At 37.2% G+C, this 23,315-nt stretch overlaps 1 protein-coding gene across 1 annotated transcript in view; it reads right to left on the bottom strand.

Moving 5' to 3' along the window:
* Positions 1-479: 479 nt before the first annotated feature.
* LOC126484845 (myosin-VIIa-like) overlaps positions 480-23,315 on the bottom strand; it is a 406,864-nt gene continuing 384,028 nt past the window's right edge. Inside the window, exons 35-38 of the mRNA XM_050108441.1 lie at positions 20,900-20,996; positions 20,714-20,811; positions 13,440-13,609; positions 480-689 (exon numbers count right to left, since the gene is read on the bottom strand). Of these exons, the coding sequence (XP_049964398.1) occupies positions 480-689; positions 13,440-13,609; positions 20,714-20,811; positions 20,900-20,996 (575 nt within the window). The remainder of the gene's footprint in view (positions 690-13,439; positions 13,610-20,713; positions 20,812-20,899; positions 20,997-23,315) is intronic.

The raw sequence follows: 23,315 nt of genomic DNA on the forward strand, positions 1-23,315 counted from the left end.
GAACTTACAAATTTGCTATAGCCACAGGAGATGTTTACTCTCATTATGACAGACATGCTACAAAAAGGTCATCTTACTGAAGTTTTAACCACAAAAATAGAAAGCACTTAATTGCAGGCAGTCAGTAATGAGTGATGAATGTATATGTTGATATATGGTAAGTGAGACATCTGTATACAGTAGAAATCGAATGTAGCATTGACACAACAGCAAAACTCACATATAAAATCAATCTCTGTTGTCTCACAAAGTTGATGTGGAAAACTGTGGAACTAGGAACTAGAACATGTAGGAATAATGCAAAAATCTAAATTTATGTTTTCAGTACTGAGGACATGAGTGGCAGGTAATTCAAAATGTCAGTTTCCATCACAACTTACATCATATCATCATTTAAATGTAGTGATAATGAAGTATTTAATAATTTATAAATAATCTCTTTATAATTAATACAGCAGGTACTTCAATTCTGAATCAAATCAAAGTTGAGTAACAACTCTTGTTTTCTTATGTACAGCAGACTGTATTACAGATGTGTATGAAGAGAGGAGGTCATCCATTTTGTATCCTAGAGACGTTTCACAAAGTAGCTTAGAGCCTCTGACAAGATCACCAATAGTAACATGGAAAAATGTGTTTCCAGATGACCAGTTGGATATCTGAGAATATGGATGAGTATCCAGCAAATCCTGAAAATCAAGGAAGAGTTATTTTTAGATAATCCATAAAACTTCTAAATCAAGAATTCGATACAGATTTCTTACATAAATGCTAACAGGGTAAAATAATAAAATAAGAATTTACCGTTATTTCTAAATTTGTTCCCCCATATATAATGATGACAAATGACATTTGATTATAACATAGCTAATATTTTAATTCTTACAAGATGAGAAAGAAGCCTGGAATGGATCAAATATATAAAAAAATGCTGAATAACAAAAAAGAAACAGACAATAAATCATATTACAGAAAGAAGTCAAATAAGAACAGCAGGAATGGTCAATACTCAGGAATACGACAGGAATGATCCTTAGATCTTAAAAAAACTCCAGTAAACATGGGCTCTAAAATGCATGCATTAAGAGCTAGGAGTCCTTCAAGATACTGCATTCTTTTTGGTTTCCATATTTTGAAAGGAGGTAGTAGGGACTAAAAAAAAAAAAATTCAGTAAACATGGCCTCTAAAATGCTCACTTTTAAGAGTTATGTGCACTTGTTCAGTATAAGAGAAGTGTTTCAAAGTAGTAAAGATGAACATGTACTCATAGGTCTTAAGGTATGAACTTTACAGCCCATGTTTACTGGACTTTTTTTCTTATTTTTGTCCATACTACCATCTCTTTGAATATGGAAAGCAAAGAGCCTAAGTAGAAGATACTTTTTCACATTATCAAGGAAAGGAGTGTTCATAGTTTTCAAGGTATGCATCTTAGAGCCAATGTTTACTAGACGTTTTTGCTTCAAATGATCATTTCTGTAATATCCCTGAATATTGACCGTTACTCTTACGACACCCTTTCTTATTATTAATAAATAATATTTATGGAATATTCCATTGGTTCTTGGAGGAACATAGACAAATTGATAACTTACATACAAAGTATTAATGTTCCACAATAATATTTATTTAATAATTCATAATGAACCAGCTTTCAGCTTCTTAGGCCATTGTCAGATTACTTAATACTAAACAGATAATTCACACAACTTCAGAAACAACTTAGAACTGTACAAAGATTGCTGTACAAAAATATGTGACAGTTTAAGACTATATGAACACAAAACACAAGCCTAATGTAATATCTAAAGAGACTCCGAACAAATAAATCTTATATTACAATATATTCAAGTATTAAAACTATGTGAATGTATAAGCCAAAAATAATCTACACGTGAGTAAGGGTACAGGATACTATGTCATATGGACAAACTGGTGAGTGAAATGAACAGAGTGAGTAAAGGGAGGAGGAGAAAGAAGTCTGTAGAATGTGAGTGTGGAACTGTTATAACAAGCATATTATCTAATGGTGAGAGAAATAATGACTGGTTGCTACTTTAATAGAGGTGAGTTATTGAACTATGTTTGATCAATAAGGACCAGATCAGGATTCTACACCTACACCTACATCTACATCTACATCTACATCTACATCTACACAGATACTCCACAAGCCACCTTTGCTGAACATGCTCTGAATGGATGTCATTCATGTGATGTTCTCCATACAGGAACTAACAGCAGAAAACTAACATTACCTCAAATTCTGACCATTAATAAACACCAAGTAAACCAGACCTGGTCCTTAATGACCAAACACAGTTCCTTTACTCACTCTTATTTAAGCAGAGCCAGTTATTATTTCTCTCACCATTAGATAATAAGCATGTTACAATTGTTTCATACCCACATTTCATAGACTTATTTCCCCACTCCCTTTATTTGGTCTGTTCGTTACATTCAGCAGTTTGTCCATATGACATAGTAGCCTGTGCTGTTACTCATTTGTAAAACATTTTTGGCTTACACCTTAACATAGTTTAAATAGCTGAATATATTTCAGTATAAGACTTATTTGTTCAGTCTTTTTAGGTATTACATTATGCTTGCTTTGTATCGATATAGTCATAAAATGTCACATATTTTTGTACAGCAATCTTTGTACAGCTGTGAATTCTCACTTCAGTTATGTGGAATCTCTGTTCAGCATTAAATTATCTAATGATGGACTAAGAAGCCAAAAGCCAGTTCATAATGAACTATTAACTAAATATTATTGTGGAACATTAATATTTTGTATTTAAGTTATTAATACTAATAAATATTTTTTAAAGAAATTTATGCTGTATTATAGTCAAATGGCAGAAATTTCTTTCAAAATTTTCTACATGACTGTGGTCTCCCATGAAGGAAAAAAACATTATTAATAAATAGCTGTCATTAAAATACAAGGCTACTTTTCTCAGCGCTGTGCATTACTCTGAGAAAATGCAAAGAACATTACTCATTGATTTTGAATACAAGCCACTAACTCTCTTTCAAAATTAATTTATTTAGTGCTTTTACCTACTAAAGCTGCATTCTTGTTATCTAATGCAGGTTTATATTCATTTTTATTTTCATATTCATATTTATTATCAAGCACTGACCACATACATGATATGGGCTTCATCAGATGTACACAGATAATAAGTAAATACAGGGTGTTTCAAAAATGACCGGTATATTTGAAACGGCAATAAAAACTAAACAAGCAGTGATAGTAATACACCGTTTGTTGCAATATGCTTGCGACAACAGTACATTTTCAGGCAGACAAACTTTTGAAATTACAGTAGTTACAATTTTTAACAACAGATGGTGCTGCGGTCTGGGAAACTCTATAGTACGATATTTTCCACATATCCACCATGCGTAGCAATAATATGGCATAGTCTCTTAATGAAATTACCCAAAACCTTTGACAACGTGTCTGCCGAAATGGCTTCACATGCAGATGAGATGTACTGCTTCAGCTGTTCAATTGTTTCTGGATTCTGGCGGTACACCTGGTCTTTCAAGTGTCCCCACAGAAAGAAGTCACAGGGGTTCATGTCTGGCGAATAGGGAGGCCAATCCACGCCGCCTCCTGTATGTTTCGGATAGCCCAAAGCAATCACACGATCATCGAAATATTCATTCAGGAAATTAAAGACGTCGGCCGTGTGATGTGGCCGGGCACCATCTTGCATAAACCACGAGGTGTTCGCAGTGTCGTCTAAGGCAGTTTGTACCGCCACAAATTCACAAAGAATGTCCAGATAGCGTGATGCAGTAATCGTTTCGGATCTGAAAAATGGGCCAATGATTCCTTTGGAAGAAATGGCAGCCCAGACCAGTACTTTTTGAGGATGCAGGGACGATGGGACTGCAACATGGGGCTTTTCGGTTCCCCATATGCGCCAGTTCTGTTTATTGACGAAGCCGTCCAGGTAAAAATAAGCTTCGTCAGTAAACCAAATGCTGCCCACATGCATATCGCCGTTATCAATCCTGTGCACTATATCGTTAGCGAATGTCTCTCATGCAGCAATGGTAGCGGCGCTGAGGGGTTGCCGCATTTGAATTTTGTATGGATAGAGGTGTAAACTCTGGCGCATGAGACGATACGTGGACGTTGGCGTCATTTGGACCACAGCTGCAACACGGCGAACGGAAACCCGAGGCCGCTGTTGGATCACCTGCTGCACTAGCTGCGCGTTGCCCTCTGTGGTTGCCGTACGCGGTCGCCCTACCTTTCCAGCACGTTCATCCGTCACATTCCCAGTCCGTTGAAATTTTTCAAACAGATCCTTTATTGTATCGCTTTTCGGTCCTTTGGTTACATTAAACCTCCATTGAAAACTTCGTCTTGTTGCAACAACACTGTGTTCTAGGCGGTGGAATTCCAACACCAGAAAAATCCTCTGTTCTAAGGAATAAACCATGTTGTCTACAGCAAACTTACACATTGTGAACAGCACACGCTTACAGCAGAAAGACGACGTACAGAATGGCGCACCCACAGACTGCGTTGTCTTCTATATCTTTCACATCACTTGCAGCGCCATCTGTTGTTGAAAATTGTAACTACTGTAATTTCGAAAGTTTGCCCGCCTGAAAATGTACTGTTGTCCCAAGCATATTGAAACAAACGGTGTATTTCTATCGCTGCTCGTTTAGTTTTTATTGCCGTTTCAAATATACCGGTCATTTTTGAAACACCCTGTACTTTTAGACACATATGTAAGTGATAAATATACAACATATATAATACTATTATGAGAAGGAAAGTTGCTATGCACCATATAGCAGAGTTGCTGAGTTGCAGATAGGCACAACAAAAAGACTCTCAGAATTAAAGCTTTCAGCCATTAAGGCCTTCATCAACAATACACACACATACACACACTCACGCGAATGCAACTCACACACATAACTGCAGTCTCAGGCACTGAAACCACACTGTGGTTGAAGTCTTGCAATATATGTGGATGACATAAACTGAATCACTTGAAAATGGCATAAAAGGCCAAAACCTGGGTCATAATTAAATAAACAATAGTCAAATGGCAGTGTGTTCATTTAAAAATTACTGTATGACTGTTGCTCAGCAACATCAAAAACTGTTTACAATAAACAATATTACTAACTCAGTAGAGAAATAGATGAAATACAAAATATACATAATGATAAGTTACCTACATGTAACAAAAATGGTTTCAGTACATTAATTTTGCACATTGATGTTAATTGCTACCTTTGTTACATTTTGTTTAAATACCATTTCACTGTAAAACAATTTTTTGATGAAATACTTTTATGTATTTAGATAATTTATTATACAGCTTTGATCCCTGGTATCCATACTGTTGCTTTTTCCTACAAGCTGCAAACATTCACCAGTTCTTATGTTGTATTTGTGTATAGAGCTGTTTGGGGCAAAGTAATGTATATTTTTCCTGACATACACTAATGCCTGGAAAATATATTCACAGGGACATTGAAGATCCTTAACTCCTTAAATAGTTCAAGGTAGTCAGACCACATATTCTTTTCTTAGCAAGCAAACTTGTCAGTATGACTTTGAGGTTGTGGGATCACAGTCAGTAACTTATTTTATTACTATAACTCAAGATGTTTCCAAATGTTAGCTGTCTGTCCGCACAAGAGACAGTTCCACATTCCTGTAGGTTCTCCTTTTTGATAGCATCTGTAGAACACAATGAATGAATAATATGCTGGAGATTCTTCCATCTTTTATGTGTAGATAACGTATCAAAAACTTCAGTCTTCTTCTAGCAATAATTTTGTGCAGACTTGTAGACCAATTATTCTCAGCACTTCATAATGTGAAATTTTTTCACAACAGCTAATCTTCAAAATTCTTCTCAAGTATCATTGATAAAAAATATTGAGCTTGTGTGCTGATTTTTATGGCATTTTCCTGGTCTCACACATTCATCTGGCCATAGGCGGATGACAGAGAAATAGAGCCAAAATTCTGTGGGCATACTTATAAAGTCTAATTGCTGTAAGGATCATATTCATTGGAAGCCTGCAGAAACTTTCCCAGTTCTGTGGGTGATGTCTGTATCTACATCCCCATTATCACAGATAAGGCTGCCAAGATATGGAAACTGATCAACATCTTGTGGTGCCTTCCGTTGCACTATAACTGAGATATGAGGGTGGTTTGAAAAGTTCTCAGAATGGAATAGAAAAAAAGTACTTACATCACTGAAAATTCTTTTATTTTTCAATGTAGTCTTGTTGTAGATTAATGCACTTGGTCCAATGATGTTCCAGTGCCTTGATCCCACCTCGAAAATAAGTTTCCTCCATGCCTGCAAAATAGTTGTCAACTCCGACTCTCAATTCTTCATTTGAAGTGATTTAGCTATGGTGACAGCACATGTGTTTGGGCGCACAATGGCTTGATGGAAGATGACTTTCTTCCTTTTCTCACGAATCTTTTGTTGCAAATTGACCAGGAGGTTAGCATAGTATTTTCCAGTAATTGTTTGCCCAGTGAGGAGATAATCTAGAATCCCCTTCGCATCCCAGAACACTGATGCCATGACCTTTCCTGCCGAAGGAATTGTATTTGTTTTCTTTGGTGGCAGAGAATCAGCATGTTTCCACTGCTTTGATTGTTTTTTTGTCTCTAGGGTATAGTAGTGCACCGAAGTTTCATCTGTGGTCAAAAGCAGGCACAAAAAAATCTTGTTCGTTTCTCGCAAAATGGGTCAAACTCTGTCCCGATATGTCCGTTCTCATGCGTTTTTGATCCAGCATCAAGAGTTATGGCACCCATCTTGCAGATAATTTTTTCAATCCAAATTCTTCAGTTAAAATGTGATACACACTTTTAGATTACATCTAGCAAGTGTGAGCAATTTCACACACTTCCAATCGGTGATCGTCCATGACCATTTTGTGCACTTTTACAATGATTTCTGGAGTAGTGTCACATCTTGGCTGACCACTGCACGGATCGTCATCTAAGCTCTCCCAACCAAATTTAAATTCATTTGTCCACTTGGCAACAGTTGAATATGAAGGAGCAGAGTCCCTCAGTGTAGTATAGAAATCAGCATGAATGCCCTTTGCTTTCATACCTTTCTTTATGAAGTACTTAATCACTACTCGAATCTTGATTTTTTCGATCTTCACAAATCATTACGCAGGAACAACAGAGCCACGTCAACACCACAGCTCTCTTCCAAGAGCACTGATGTAGCACCTATTTACAGGCAACAGTCCAGTGAATATCACGTGAACGCACTAGCACTGACCTCTCATGGTGATTCTGAGAACTTTTCACACTACCCTCATAGATACATTCCCACTTCTTATGGACATGGTTTTTGAATAACAACAGTGTAAAACATAGCTCAATCTGTGGTTTTATTTGGTGTAACACATCTGCAGAATTGTTGTTAGGACCAGGTGTCCTTCCTTTCTTGAGTTGAGAAATTGTTGTGGCCTCCTCTTCTTGCACAAATGGTTTGACTGCTATTGCTGCAGCATGGGGTGTGTATATCATCACTCTTCAATTTGTTCTGGAGTTCATCTTCCTCATCTCATATTTCTTCTGGCAATAGTGTCTCAAGTATATGTTCGGCATAATCCTTCTAATTGACTGTCACTGAGTTGTCAAATTTCTCAATGGTCGGTAGAGTTACACTTGATTTAACTCAATTACATCAAATGATGAGCTGTAGTTGTGGAGGAAAAGGAAGTGAAAGTGCAAGGCAGTTAAAAAGTGTTATGCTGGTGTACATTTTGAAGATCATTTAGGGGTCTACCATAACCAACAATCATACTTATTTATATATAAAACAACTCACAGCAACTAACAGGGTATTTAAATATGTTGTCATTGGGTTAGCCCTTCGCTTACAATTTTGTAAGGAATGTCCCAAACGTTTAATTGTTATGGATTTTGAACATTCCAAGCTATTGTTCAGTTTTTGTCCATAAGACTCAATCCTTATTGTTGGGTAGGAATGGTTGATTTTTGTGAATTTTGAATAATCTTAACTAAGATCTCTGACATTTTATTTACATACATCCTCATTTTCTGAGGTGTTGGAAGTTGAATTTCAGGGAGGACCTTGTACCAGTTTGTGCATTAGATGTCCAACAACTTCTTCAACAGCTAGATATTTTCTCCATCAGCTGTCTCTGTTCCCTATCCCAAAAATAATCATATTATGGTAACCTATCATTATGCTATCAAACAAAAAATTAAAATAGAAGCCGCCTGTGAGTTAGCTACTTTACTGAGCATTTTTATGAAATTATGATAGGTGCTGAAATGAAGTTTGCCAAAAATTCTGCACCCACAAGGTCAGCTCAAGTATAAGCCAGAATCTTAAAGAGCTATAATCGCTTATGATAAAAGCTTTTACTAGAATTTTCATTTAACATGTCCTCCCATTTGATTTTAAATTTTTCTTTTATTCTTTAAATGAATTTTACCTCATTACCAGCCTTTAGTAAATTCATATTTAATTCTCATATAATTTCAGTTTTCTTACACTGAAGTACTTAACTGATGTGATATCCATTTCATCAGTCTCTCGCAGCTTCTGGTCATTATATGCATAATGCAATGAAGTGAGATGGCAGCTTGTATAGACACACATCATGTTCACGCGAAAAAAAATGAAAATTATACCAGTAAAAGTAGCATGTGCACAAATTTTGATCATATACATAGTCTTCAACTAACAATTAAAGTTCTAATGAGTGAAATGAAAAAACTTACATCTGAAAAGTGTGAGCCTTCATGAAAATTGCATGTACTTTTGCGTGATAACCAAACTGTTCCAAATATAAGTATGAAAAACTAACGTCTAAAAAGTGTGAACTGTTATTACTACGAAAATCATGTACACTTATGGATGATAGTCATACTCTCCCAAATAAGTGTGCTGCATTTGCTACTGAAACAAGTGCTAATGATAAACATGAAAGTGTGAAGTATGATGGCAACAAAGTTTGTAAACAGCACAGCAGTGGAGCAGACGAAACAACGAGACACTGTGACAACAGAACGAAGAATCAATCACGAAAAAGGTACAATGTTCTTTTCTTAACAATCAACCGTGGCAGAAATCTGGTGAGTATTTTACAAGACAATAATAAAGACTTCCAAGCAATTGGAATAGTAAAACTGTGTGCAAATATGAAAAATGTTACCAATGTCAACCTGCAGGAAAAAATGAAACATGAAACTGAATATGTCATGTGATAGCTGGTGCCAATGATGTCACAAAAAACGAGGCACAAAATTGCATGGGTCAACAAGGAGATATGAAAAATGAATATCGAAGTAAAACAGATTTGTGCTTCATTTGGAAATCAGAATAGTTACAGGTAAAATGGACAGCAAATAATGAATAAAACAGAGCACTTGGGCATATACTCAAATCAATCAAAATTGCAGTTTTTATAGTGAGAGAATTAGATGGGTGCAAGGAAGAGGAAGCATACGGCTACAAGCTAAGCAATTATGAATTCATAAACTTTTACTGTAGAAGGGCACATAGAGGTGGGGGGGGTTATACATCTGTAGTAGAAATGATATAGCATGTGAAAAAGTCAAATAGACTGATGATATGAGTAAAGAAATGGTACTTGAGGCTGTGCAGCAATAAATTTGAAGATAGGAAACAACAGCCTGATTATAGCAGCTCTTTATAGATCACCTAGAAGCAATAGTGCAGAATTTTTCAGTTGTCTGGAAGACCTGATGGAGAAGACATCAGCATGTAAAAAACATGTGCTGTTAGAAACATCAACTTAGACTCTTTAAATAATAGCAATCATTATTTGTGTTATGTTGACTTACTTCAGTGTTATAACTATTATCACATAAACTTAGAACCTACAAGAATAATGGTTGAAAAACAGTCATGCATTCACCACATTCTCACAAACATAACAAAGGAGGACAAATGTAACCGCTGTAGAAAACAACATATCTGAGCAGAGCCCTTATTATGGAAATTTATGTAGGATGAAATGGCTCTGAGCACTGTGGGACTTAACATCTGAGGTCACCAGTCCCCTAGAACTTAGAACTACTTAAACCTAACTAACCTAAGGACATCACACACATCCATGCCCGAGGCAGGATTAGAACCTGCGACCGTAGCAGTCGCGCGGGTCCAGACTGGAGCGCCTAGAACCGCTTGGCCAAAATTTATGTAGGGACAATAGATATAACTAAAAGTGATTCATTTATGTATAAAAGAAAATTTAATTATAATAAACTTAAGAGGGCACTAGGCAATGAATAATGGGAACCAGTTGACAATGCAACAAATGTGAAGGATAAATGAGGAAATTTCAACAAATTATCCAACAAAACTTTAAATGAAACTTGTCCTTTAGTAAAACAAGTAAACAAAGCTATTAATCACAAAGTTGAGAATTTCCCTCTAGAAATCATTGAACTGAGAGAGAACATGAGAGGTTGTTACATACTCTTCAGAGATACTAAATTACTAAACTATTTAACAAAATACAAACTGTTCAGAAAAAAATACAGTTATTCCTTCACTAACCTTAAAGCTCAGAAATATGCCTATCAAATAAGCAACTCAACCTACAGTAGTAAAATAGCCTGGAAAATACTGTATAAAGAATGTGGGTAGCAGCAATCTCACAAACACACCAGCCTACCAATGAAAGAAAATGACAATATAACAAATGATCCAAAAGAAGTGTGTGAAAATTCAAATGGATGCTTAATACATGTGGCACAAATGAAACACATGATTGGGCACCCAGTTCAAATGTTACAAAAAGTGGCCAATCTTTTTTCATCCATGGCATTACAGAGAGGGACCTCGTAGCAATCATTTCAAAATTTCAAGCTAAAATGTCTTGTGGCTGGGATGACATTTCACTTAAGTTGCTAAAGGAAAGCCAAGAAGAATTAGTGAAGCCTCTGAAAACATCTAATACATATCTCCCTCTGCTTTGGAGAATTCCCCGATCTTTTGAAAAAGACTGAAATACTACTGGTGTATAAGAAGGGAATAAAAACTGACATCAAAAACTGTAGACCAATATCATTAACTTCAGAGGTTGGGAAAATATTAGAGAAAATAATATTAAATCAATCTGAGGCATGTTTCATCAAACATAATCTATTTAACAATCTACAACATGATTTTAGAAAAGGAAGATCTCCACTGTAACAGCAGTAGCAACTTTTATACATGAAATATTAAAGAAGCTAGATGAAGGAGACAAGGTAGCAGACACCTTGCTGGATATGAGTAAAGCTTTTGATATTGCATAACAACGAAAACAATCAATTACTGATGAAATTATTTAATTGGGTAGATAAAATATCTACTCACCAAGCGGCGGCACAACACACACAGAAAAGACTAGTGACTGGCAAGCTTTTGGGGCCAGTGGCTCCTTCTTCAGGCAGAAGAGTTGAAGGGGAAGGAAGAGTGAAGGAAAAAGACTGGAGAGGTCTAGGAAAAGAGGTAGATTTTGGGAAAGTCCCACAGATGCACAGGTTAGGAGAGACATACCATATGGGATAAGAAGGAAAGACTGATTGTTGGGGATTGTATTGGACAAGCAGGAAACAGTGTGTCAAGCTAACTTGTAAAAGGAATGAATAGTTCGTAACCAAATCAGCCCACAAGATACTTCAATGTGGTGTGCCCCAAGGAAGTATCTTGGGGTCTTTTCTGTTTCTTGTGTATTTAAATGATTTAATTGAACACCAAAACACCAAGTTCGTAAGCTATGCTAATGACACATCTTTTGTCAGCTGGGGCCATGATATGCAAACTACTACTTACAGTCAATTATAATTTTCTGTCAGGTTATCTTACTGCAAATAAGCTATTCATAAATGGAGAGAAGACAATGGCAATGCAATTTATGTTTAGCTATAATTAGAACATAACTCTATCTACACCTCCATTGGCCCTTAGCTAACAAACGAACACAAATTTTTGGGCATAATTGTTGATGAGCACCTGTCATGGAAATAACATATAGACTATATTTGCAAGGAAATCAGTACAAATGTGTATCTACTGAAAAGGGTCTCAGCCTTCCTGGACCATGATAGCTTTAGACAAATATACTTCAGAATGATACATCCAGATCTTCAGTACAGTACTGAGATATTGGATGGGGCACCAGCTATTTATACAGACAGACTCTTCAGACTCCAAAAAAGGTAGTACGTAGCCAAGTTACACAGGAGAGAGCCCTGTGGAGAAATCTTCAGAAAATATAAAAGACTAACCATCTGCACTGTATACATACTGCAGTTAAAATAATGTTTGTGAAACAAAATCCAGAATATAATGTAACAAACAGTAATGTACATAGGAACAATACAGGGGGAAAAAAAAGACTGCAGAGCATAGTCCACATACAATAGGAGCCGTCTTCTAAAACAGACTTCTGTCTGACCTCAAGAGAGCTATGGTAATTTAAACATTTTAAAGAATAAACTTGAGCATTTATTACTAGAGAAAAGTTGTTATTCAGTAGAGGATTTCAAGCTGTAAGCTCCCTTTGTGAAATAGTGTATATAGCATAAGTTTGTTTTTGCACCAAAAAGATGATAATTTCTGACCACTATTTGTATCAATGTGGGCACTTTTGTATGCTAACTAAACCTTTGTATGTGTGAACTAAAATCTATAACAATGTCCAAAAACTGGTTGTTATATGGACAGCAAACAAACAAATAAATAAACAAAAAAATCATAATGCAGAATGTAAGTGTTGGCAAAATTGAGTGAGAAGGAAAACCACAATGACAATAACTTTTTGTCCTTTCCTTTACTCATGGAAGTTCTTGGCAAACTGGAAGAAGCCTTGTAGCATGTGTTACAGCTGTGAAAATTTCACTAAAATCAAAGTGTTATTGAATGACAGAACTGATTTGAAGGAGCTTCTGCCCAATCTCAACAATGATTACATTCTTGTTGTCAGTTAGTTTAGTCTCAATACTTCATCTTTTGCTCTTTTAATTAAATTAATTCTAAGCATGACTTATAACTAAATATTGTCCTTGGAAATGTAATAAACAAAACAGACGCTCCCATAATATTGCGTATTTCAAGAGCAATCCGTATCCCAAATTTGAGCATATTGAGGCTAAAAAGTAGAAAAGAAATTGAGAGGGCTGAAAAAAAAACAAAACAAAAAAAACAGCAAAGCATACAGGTTTCTTATTAGCTAATCCGAAATTCTTGCAATTCTTTTTGTTCTTTTCTTGGATTAAAAGCTTGCCTTTCTCATGTTCTGTTGACTTGATGAAGATACTTAACCTCATGGGCCAGCAAACAGTGTCTAGGTGATATTCTGTTATACCTGTAAAAAACCTATACTATGTAGAAAGTGTTTCATTGCTCACCTTTGTAGTTGGATGTATAATACTAATCCCATTCTTATTTATTCCTACTATAATTACTTCAGGATACTTTGGTTCTGTGGCTTGTTTAACGTCAAAGAAAGCAGAACCAAATGTTGGCCACTTATAAATGTATGTCAGGAATGCTTGTTTTGCTGCATCAGCTGTCATACCTAGATATAAAACACGAAATAAAAATTATAGTCCGTAAGTAATGGTGTGTGTGTTTTAACATACATCTGTTAAAGCTGCTTTAAAATAACCCATGCAAAGGCATCAACTTGGTTTTTCTTTTTTTGCCCTTACAGTTGCAGATTTATTCTTTAGGGAATAACAGGTTCATTGCATAGAGGTATAAATCTTTTCTGCGGGTTTCTGTTCAAGAATACCTCATTCTATCTCTTTACAGAATAACAGGTTCATTGTACAAAGGAATAAATCTTTTCTGCTGGTTTCCATATAAGATCATCTCTTCCAACACTTAGGAAACAATTAGTTCTCACACTATCCCTTCTTTATACTCATCATTGCTCCACATGTATGTTTTTATTGTGTACCTGTTTACAATAAATATATTACAAATCTGATGTAACTCCCTTTTGGTGGCAGTGACACTTCTGCCAATCCCAATTAGTATTGCTATTTATTTTCCTAACAAGGAAACATCATCAACTTGAGATCACATTTTAAGGGGAAAAAAGCACACAAGCAAAACATCAGCCATAGCAATTGACCACACATGAAAATTTGGACCATAATTCTCATAGTAAGCAGTTACAACTATCTGAAGATACACCGTTTAAACTTTTGCATTCACTGTTTGTCATTCACACAGCCCCACTGGGGCCACTTAATGTCCAAGTGCAAAGTACTTTGCAGTGGAGTAAGTAAGAGGTTTGTGAAATACTGTTTTGACATTGGTAACATGCTTTCTATATTGTGGCAAAGTGTGTGGTTTTTAATCTATAGCTGGTGCCAGAGATTTCTTTGGTTTGAACATTTTTATGTAGCGATGCACAAATACAATGTAAAAGAATGAAATGAATGAGTGTGTCATTAAAAAGTAGTGTAGCACTATTTAATTATTAACATCACTTGTGTTCATTATTTTCTTTGAATTTTAAAAATGCCATTGTTCAAGTGCATTTGCCAGAAATGCACTATTCTTCCAGGTGACTGGTATTATTAAATTGTAAATCGAAAATCATTATAATTATCATTAACCATAAGAATTATTCAATTGCTAAGGTTTATTCATTTTATTTATTTTGAGGCATGAATACAGCTGTAGCAGTCAACACAAGAATATTGTTAAAAAAATATTGAAAGTATATGTGCATGAGGTTGAAATATTATGTCCTCTTATTACTTACTATTTTTCACATAAAATAACATGTATGCTAGAACAAAATTTCACATTACATCTTCTCCCTCCTCTTTCCTAGCCCTAAACATCCCACGAACAGGAGAGCTCTAGTCGGCCCTCCAGTGCATAATACTTCACACTGGGGCTTTAGGCAGCTGAAGTGGGGCAGAGCGAGTGACAAAAACAAACTGCATACATGAAAGTTTAGAAGTTGTACTTTCAGAAGGTCATAACTGCATACTGCCAGAATTATCGCCCAAATTTTCACATGGGACCGGCTACGGGGGCTGATATCTTGCTATTGTGGTGTTTTCTGCTTAAAATGTGTGGTCAGTTTGCTGATGTTCACAATTTGATGAGTTCATAATTTTTCGAGCTAACGCTCTTGCTACTTGGTCCCCATACAATGTTTTTCTTAACTGAAGTAGTTTTTCAGGAACACAGAATTGCTCATATCACCTGTCTTCCTCATTAAATGAAATAAATCTACAATGACATATGCTAGTTACAAGGCTTTAACCACCCTGTGCGTAGTTCTAACAAAACTCTGAAAATTATAAAAATTCCTCAAACATTAGAACAGACTATAATCCACCCACTCTACATTAAAGGAGATTAAAAACAGCCCAGGTAACCAGAGGTACAGCTTTCTTAAACCACACATACAAGATTTTCTCAGAATTCTACAAACTTTATAGACTCTAAGAAGCCATATGAATGTGATCATAGTGCTATGGTTTTGAAAAATATTTAAAAAAAATTGTACTCCAACCAAAATTAGTCAGGTTGATAGAACCCAGCAAAAAATGTATAGTGAAGCTCAGAGAAAAATGCTCTGAGCTGTTTCTCATAAAAGCAGCTGCAAGAAAGGGATACTGCTTGTTACTACAAGTATCCATCAATGTGTTTGAATATACAGGGTGGGTCAAAAAAGACTTTACAACTTTGAAATGATATAAAAATTTATTGAGACAACTTATAGGATAGGTAGTTGTGTCATTTTGTAGCAAACAACCTTAAGTTCGATTCATGTAGAGGATCAAATCCCATTCTGCCACCAGGAGCACCAATGTAGTGAACAGTTAAAATGTATCTAAAAACACAGATGATGTGACTTACCAAACGAAAGTGCTGGCAGGTCGATAGACACACAAACAAACACAAACATACACATGAAATTCAAGCTTTCGTAACAAACTGTTGCCTCATCAGGAAAGAGAGAAGGAGAGGGAAAGACGAAAGGATGTGGGTTTTAAGGGAGAGGGTAAGGAGTCATTCCAATCCCGGGAGCGGAAAGACTTACCTTAGGGGGAAAAAAGGACAGGTATACACTTGCACACACACACATATCCATCCGCACATACACAGACACAAGCAGACATTTGTAAAGGCAAAGAGTTTTGTTGGGCAGAGATGTCGGTTGAGGCGGAAGTACAGAGGCAAAGATGTTGTTGAAAGACAGGTGAGGTATGAGTGGCGGCAAATTGAAATTAGCGGAGATTGAGGCCTGGCGGATAATGAGAAGAGAGGATATACTGAAGGGCAACTTCCCATCTCCGGAGTTCTGACAGGTTGGTGTTAGTGGGAAGTATCCAGATAACCCGGACAGTGTAACACTGTGCCAAGATGTGCTGGCCGTGCACCAAGGCATGTTTAGCCACAGGGTGATCCTCATTACCAACAAACACTGTCTGCCTGTGTCCATTCATGCGAATGGACAGTTTGTTGCTGGTCATTCCCACATAGAAAGCTTCACAGTGTAGGCAGGTCAGTTGGTAAATCACGTGGGTGCTTTCACACGTGGCTCTGCCTTTGATCGTGTACACCTTCCGGGTTACAGGACTGGAGTAGGTGGTGGTGGGAGGGTGCATGGGACAGGTTTTACACCGGGGGCGGTTACAAGGGTAGGAGCCAGAGGGTAGGGAAGGTGGTTTGGGGATTTCATAGGGATGAACTAAGAGGTTACGAAGGTTAGGTGGATGGCGGAAAGACACTCTTGGTGGAGTGGGGAGGATTTCATGAAGGATGGATCTCATTTCAGGGCAGGATTTGAGGAAGTTGTATCCCTGCTGGAGAGTCACATTCAGAGTCTGATCCAGTGCCGGAAAGTATCCTGTCACAAGTGGGGCACTTTTGGGGTTCTTCTGTGGGAGGTTCTGGGTTTGAGGAGATGAGGAAGTGGCTCTGGTTATTTGCAGAGATAGTTCTGTGGGGGCTTAGATCAACACCTTCAACCCATTACATGCAGTCTCCCATCCTTCATCAAAGACACCAACCACTTTCTCGAATGCCTTGAATCCCTACCCAGTCTGTTACCCCCGGAAACCATCCTTGTAACCATTGATGCCACTTCCTTATACACAAATATTCCGCACGTCCAGGGCCTCACTGCGATGGAGCACTTCCTTTCACGCTGATCACCTGCCACCCTACCAATTACCTTAGCCAGCTTCATCCTGATCCACAACTTCTTCACTTTCGAAGGCCAGACACACCAACAATTAAAGGGAACAGCCATGGGCACCAGGATGGCCCCCTCGTACGCCAACCTATTCATGGGTCGCTTAGAGGAAGCCTTCTTGGTTACCCAGGCCTGCCAACCCAAAGTTTGGTACAGATTTATTGATGACATCTTCATGATCTGGACTCACAGTGAAGAACTCCAGAATTTCCACTCCAACCTCAACTCCTTTGGTTCCATCAGATTCACCTGGTCCTACTCCAAATCCCATGCCACTTTCCTTGAGGTTGACCTCCACCTGTCCAATGGCCAGCTTCACACATCCGTCCACATCAAACCCACCAACAAGCAACAGTACCTTCATTATGACAGCTGCCACCCATTCCACATCAAACGGTCCCTTCCCTACAGCGTAGGTCTTCGTGGCAAATGAATCTGCTCCAGTCCGGAATCCCTGAACCATTACACCAACAACCTAAAAACAGCTTTCGCATCCCACAACTACCCTCCCGACCTGGTACAGAAGCAAATAACCAGAGCCACTTCCTCATCTCCTCAAACACAGAACCTCCCACAGAAGAACCCCAAAAGTGCCCCACTTGTGACAGGATACTTTCCGGGACTGGATCAGACTCTGAATGTGGCTCTCCAACAGGGATACGACTTCCTCAAATCCTGCCCTGAAATGAGATCCATCCTTCATGAAATCCTCCCCACTCCACCAAGAGTGTCTTTCCGCCATCCACCTAACCTTCGTAACCTCTTAGTTCATCCCTATGAAATCCCCAAACCACCTTCCCTACCCTCTGGCTCCTACCCTTGTAACCGCCCCCGGTGTAAAACTGTCCCATGCACCCTCCCACCACCACCTACTCCAGTCCTGTAACCCGGAAGGTGTACACGATCAAAGGCAGAGCCACGTGTGAAAGCACCCACGTGATTTACCAACTGACCTGCCTACACTGTGAAGCTTTCTATGTGGGAATGACCAGCAACAAACTGTCCATTCGCATGAATGGACACAGGCAGATAGTGTTTGTTGGTAATGAGGATCACCCTGTGGCTAAACATGCCTTGGTGCACGGCCAGCACATCTTGGCACAGTGTTACACTGTCCGGGTTATCTGGATACTTCCCACTAACACCAACCTGTCAGAACTCCGGAGATGGGAACTTGCCCTTCAGTATATACTCTCTTCTCATTATCCGCCAGGCCTCAATCTCCACTAATTTCAATTTGCTGCCGCTCATACTTCACCTGTCTTTCAACAACATCTTTGCCTCTGCACTTCCACCTCGACTGACATCTCTGCCCAAACTCTTTGCCTTTACAAATGTCTGCTTGTGTCTGTGTACGTGCGGATGCATATGTGTGTATGTGAGAGTGTATACCTGTCCTTTTTTCCCCCCTAAGGTAAGTCTTTCCGCTCCTGGGATTGGAATGACTCCTTACCCTCTCCCTTAAAACCCACATCCTTTCGTCTTTCCCTCTCCTTCCCTCTTTCATGATGAGGCAACAGTTTGTTGCGAAAGCTTGAATTTCGTGTGTATGTTTGTGTTTGTTTGTGTGTCTATCGACCTGCCAGCACTTTCGTTTGGTAAGTCAAATCATCTGTGTTTTTAGATATATTTTTCCCACGTGGAATGTTTCCCTCTATTATGAACAGTTAAAATGGTTACTTTCACTGGTATTGTGTCTCTGGATACACTCGAATACTTTGTAATCCCACAGATCAATGCAGATGACCAAGAGGGGATAGTTTACTATCGGCAGCACAGTGCACCACCTCATTTCCTCATAGAAATTTGAGGTTTCCTCGATAATCGCTTCCCAGGTCGGTGGATTGGCCTTGAAGGGACAATCGCATGGCCAGCTCGCTCCCAAGACATAATACCACTGGATTTCCTTCTCTGGGGTTTCATTAAAGACCAAGTGTTTCTTCACCCCCTACCAAACAATTTAGTTGACCTGAAAAGTTGGATCTACACTGCTGTTGCACAAGTTATGCCCAATTTTCTGTAATGAGTATGGGAAGAAATTGACTACTAGTGAGGTGTTTGCCACATCAAAAATAGTAGTTACACTGAACCAAAATGACAACTGACACTTTTACGTGAAACTTGAAGTTGTTTGCTACAAAATGACAAATCTACTGATTCTGTAAGTTATCTCAATAACTTTCTTTACCATTTCAAAATTGTAAAGTCCTTTTTGACTCACCTTGTATAATGAGAGAATGGAACTGTCTGGAATTCACTAATGTCCTTGCTCTCCTGTCCAAAAATGTTCAGGAAATTACTATAGAAAATAGCACTGAAAATTTGTCTCTGAATAGCCTTCAAACACAGAAATTATGGTAACTGATCCATCACTTATAAAAATAATCACAATGGAAGAACAGGGAATTAAAAATGTAGATAAATTTACATATTTAAGAGAAATTATAACTTAAATCTCTGTGAGGTAACAGAATAAACAAACTAACTAAAGTACAGTACATCACCAAGAAAAAATACAACAAAAAAGGCTGCTCAATAGACAAAATTAAAACAATACAAGACAGATACACAAATAAAACAGCATCCAGATGTAACCATTTTCAAAACAGCTAACACTACAGAAATATAGAGAGTACTCAAGGTAGAAACAAGGCAAATCAGAACATACATAAACAAAAAATACCAAAGAGACTTGCTTCTAATGAAACAGTGTACAAGGAAATGTAAGCAGTAATGGCCACAACAAGAAGAAACATATTATAGTTTTCTGCCATCTAATCAGGGCATCTAATAACATCTGGAGGATTAATAGAGAAAGAATGAAACAGGAAAAGCAACATTAGGTGGATTATAGAAATCGAGGAAGATATGAGGAAACTACAAATTACAGTAGAAATTAGACTCCGAACCTAGGTCAACAGACAGAGCAATGGGAAGGGTGATTTCAGACAATGAAAGATAGAAGAGAGCCGAGAGAATCAAGATATACCAGGTTGAAAGGAAACAGGAAAAATCTTATTATAAAATCAGCTTAAGTGATCCAGTGAAGGCCACAGAGTGAATTACAATGACTATATGCACATTAACAGGTTTCACTGTATGAACACCGGACATACTGTTCACTTAAGAGCATTTAATACCTATTGCTTACAAAACTGATTAATTCTTGACTCAGTCACTGCAAAGTATAATCAAAGTAAGCATATGTACCAGTCATTATCATAGTCAGTGCTACATCAGTGATAGCAATTCTGCAACGCTGTGTGGTTGTAAGTGTACGGATCTTGTAGTATTTTAAGTATACACAAAATACTGTCATATCAGTTGCAAACAAACAAGTCTTTTCTCTATCTTAGTCCACAAGAAAACTTTTCCATTCCTGAAATATTCTGTAATAATATTTGTTGAAGAAAAAGTCAATGGATTGATAAATGTAGTATGCATAGTTACCAGCATTTTGTTTGTAAGCTGAGCTGATGCTCTTCTTCCAGTCACTTGCACTTTGGAGTTTGTGTAAATCATTGGGTACAAGTGTAGATAACATGTCACTGCAAATCAAGATGGTATAAATTAATGTCATCCCATACAGATTAAACTATATTGCTTAATTCCTGCTATATATTTCATGCTACTTACGGAATAAACTGAAGTTGTAGTGTATTGTCACCAAATTTAGCTCTGTATATCAGAGCAGCAAGCTTAATTGTGTCAGCCTTGGAACATTTGTGATAACCTGCAAAACAAAAAAATCAACATTAAGGATTCCTTATCATTATATGTCTAAAAATTTTGGAAATAAAATCACTGTTCATTAAATATACAGTGTCATTAGCAGAACAACTTTGTGAGGTAGGGAGGTCTGTGATGGGGACCACTCAACCTTGAGAGGCCAAATGAGGGGCTACTTGAATAAAGGAGTGGCATCATCAGCTTCATATAACGGTAACAACGGCTGGAAGAACTGGTGACACATTGATCACATGACCCATGATCATAGATCATTCCTTTTATTGTCTTATAGGCAGCAGTCCACAAATTCAAACATCCATGAGTGGTGTTTATATTTTACATTTCTCTCATTAGTAATGACCCGCAATTTGTTTAATAGTTACATTCCTGACGGAATTCATTTGTCAGCAATTTTATGGAGGAAAAATCACTTATAGAATTCACAATCTAAATTTGAAATGTGAATTTCCAAAATTAATATCAAATCTACATGCTAAATAAGTACTTAACTGCCAAAATGGGAATAACAAAAGCACAGAAAACCAATGAACACTTGTTAAACCAGAAACATTAAGAAACTTCAGATAACTACTTCATCAAAAGAACATGATACACAGGTAATAGCAAAAACATAAACATAATCTAAAAACAGGAAACACCAAAGAGAAGTAATGATTTTTTTTTTATGGTTAGCTCCAGGGCATTCCCTGCACCAGTGCCTGGATCAAGCACCATCAAGGAGTCAGCAGCATGTATGATTAAGCCAACTACAAGTAGCAGAAGGAACCACAATGGAAGTTCACAAACCGATATATAATTTCAGAACAACTTAGTCCAAACATCATGTAACAATGAATCACTTTTATTTGTGCATTTAAATATCATGTCTTTAAAAAATAAAACTGATGACATGAGTATTCCTTTAGGAAAGAACAAAAACACCATATTATGTGTTTATGATTGTTGGTTAAATGAGGGTCAGTTGGATTTGTGTGTACCACCTGGCTTTGATTTAGACACAGACTTTTATACAAACACACAACAGTGTGGTGGAGCTTTAATATACATTAGTAGTTACCTAGGTTTGCAGTATAGTGTCTTTAACCTTGCTGATTAACATATAGGAAATGTGTTTGAAGCAGCTGCAATGCTACTTTCAACACTAAAACTTAGTATAGTATCGGCATACCATACTCCAGACAGTGACAATGAATTATTTTCAAAGGTCTTAGAAAAATGATCTTACACTTTGAAAAATTAAGCAAATACAGAATATTAATCTTTGGAGATATAAACATTGGTATGAGGCTATAGACATCAAAACAGCTTTATCAACAGAAAATGTTAAGATCCCATGATCCGTATTGTGTTAATAACAATCCAACAAGGCAGTCATCCTGTCTTGATAATGTCATAACCAATGTTGAAAAAGGCATGTATGAGTTGGGCTGTTCAGTATTTACTTTCTTTTAGACCACGAAAGTACACAGTGAAAATAAAAAATTAATAAACTTATATCTGACTGCCACAAAGCAAAGCATATTAGGCTATTGGATGATGAAAATATTGACAACTACACGACACTGTTGCAGAGTATTAGATGAATTGACATCCTGCTTGAAAGTGAGAACATTGTGAATGCATTTTCAGTTTTTATCAATGTACTCACAGACCCTTTTAAGACCTGTTGCCCAAAGGTTCTGAAAATAAATATGTTAACAGCCCAAAAAGATGACTCTACATCCAAGTGGTTCACACACATTCTCCAGAGGCTTAGAATATTAGTTATGATTTATTGTGATAAATATAAAAACTATGATGCCGACAAAGCTTGTTACATTAAGTTAAAGAGCAAATACACATCAGAAATCAGGTTGGCAATGTGTAAAGCAAATGACAATTACATTAGTAAGTCCTACAACAAGTTTAAAGCTGCTTGAAATGTTTTAAAGACTGAACTGGGGAGAAGCAAGAATTATAAGTTACGACTTAATGTCGGTATCGCACCATATGAATTCAACGTCTATGTTGTTAATGCTTGCGACATAAGTTCCTCTACTGCATCTGAGTCAAATAATAAATATGAACATAACCTAAAGGACATTATCTATATTCTACAACAATCTGAATTTCTTCTACATGTGAATGGAAAGAGGTTCATTTAAGCGATATCATAAAATCAACGGTAAGACATTTATGGTTTATCTAATTTTGTAATTAAAAAATAGGAGACATAATAACATACCCTCTCTATTTATTTGTAAATTGGATATTTACTGGTGGTTGTTTCCTAGCATGTTTAAAAACTACAGTGCTCACACCA

Source organism: Schistocerca serialis, chromosome 6, assembly GCF_023864345.2.
Source record: "Schistocerca serialis cubense isolate TAMUIC-IGC-003099 chromosome 6, iqSchSeri2.2, whole genome shotgun sequence".
In the NCBI taxonomy this organism is placed as follows: Eukaryota; Metazoa; Arthropoda; class Insecta; order Orthoptera; family Acrididae; genus Schistocerca; species Schistocerca serialis.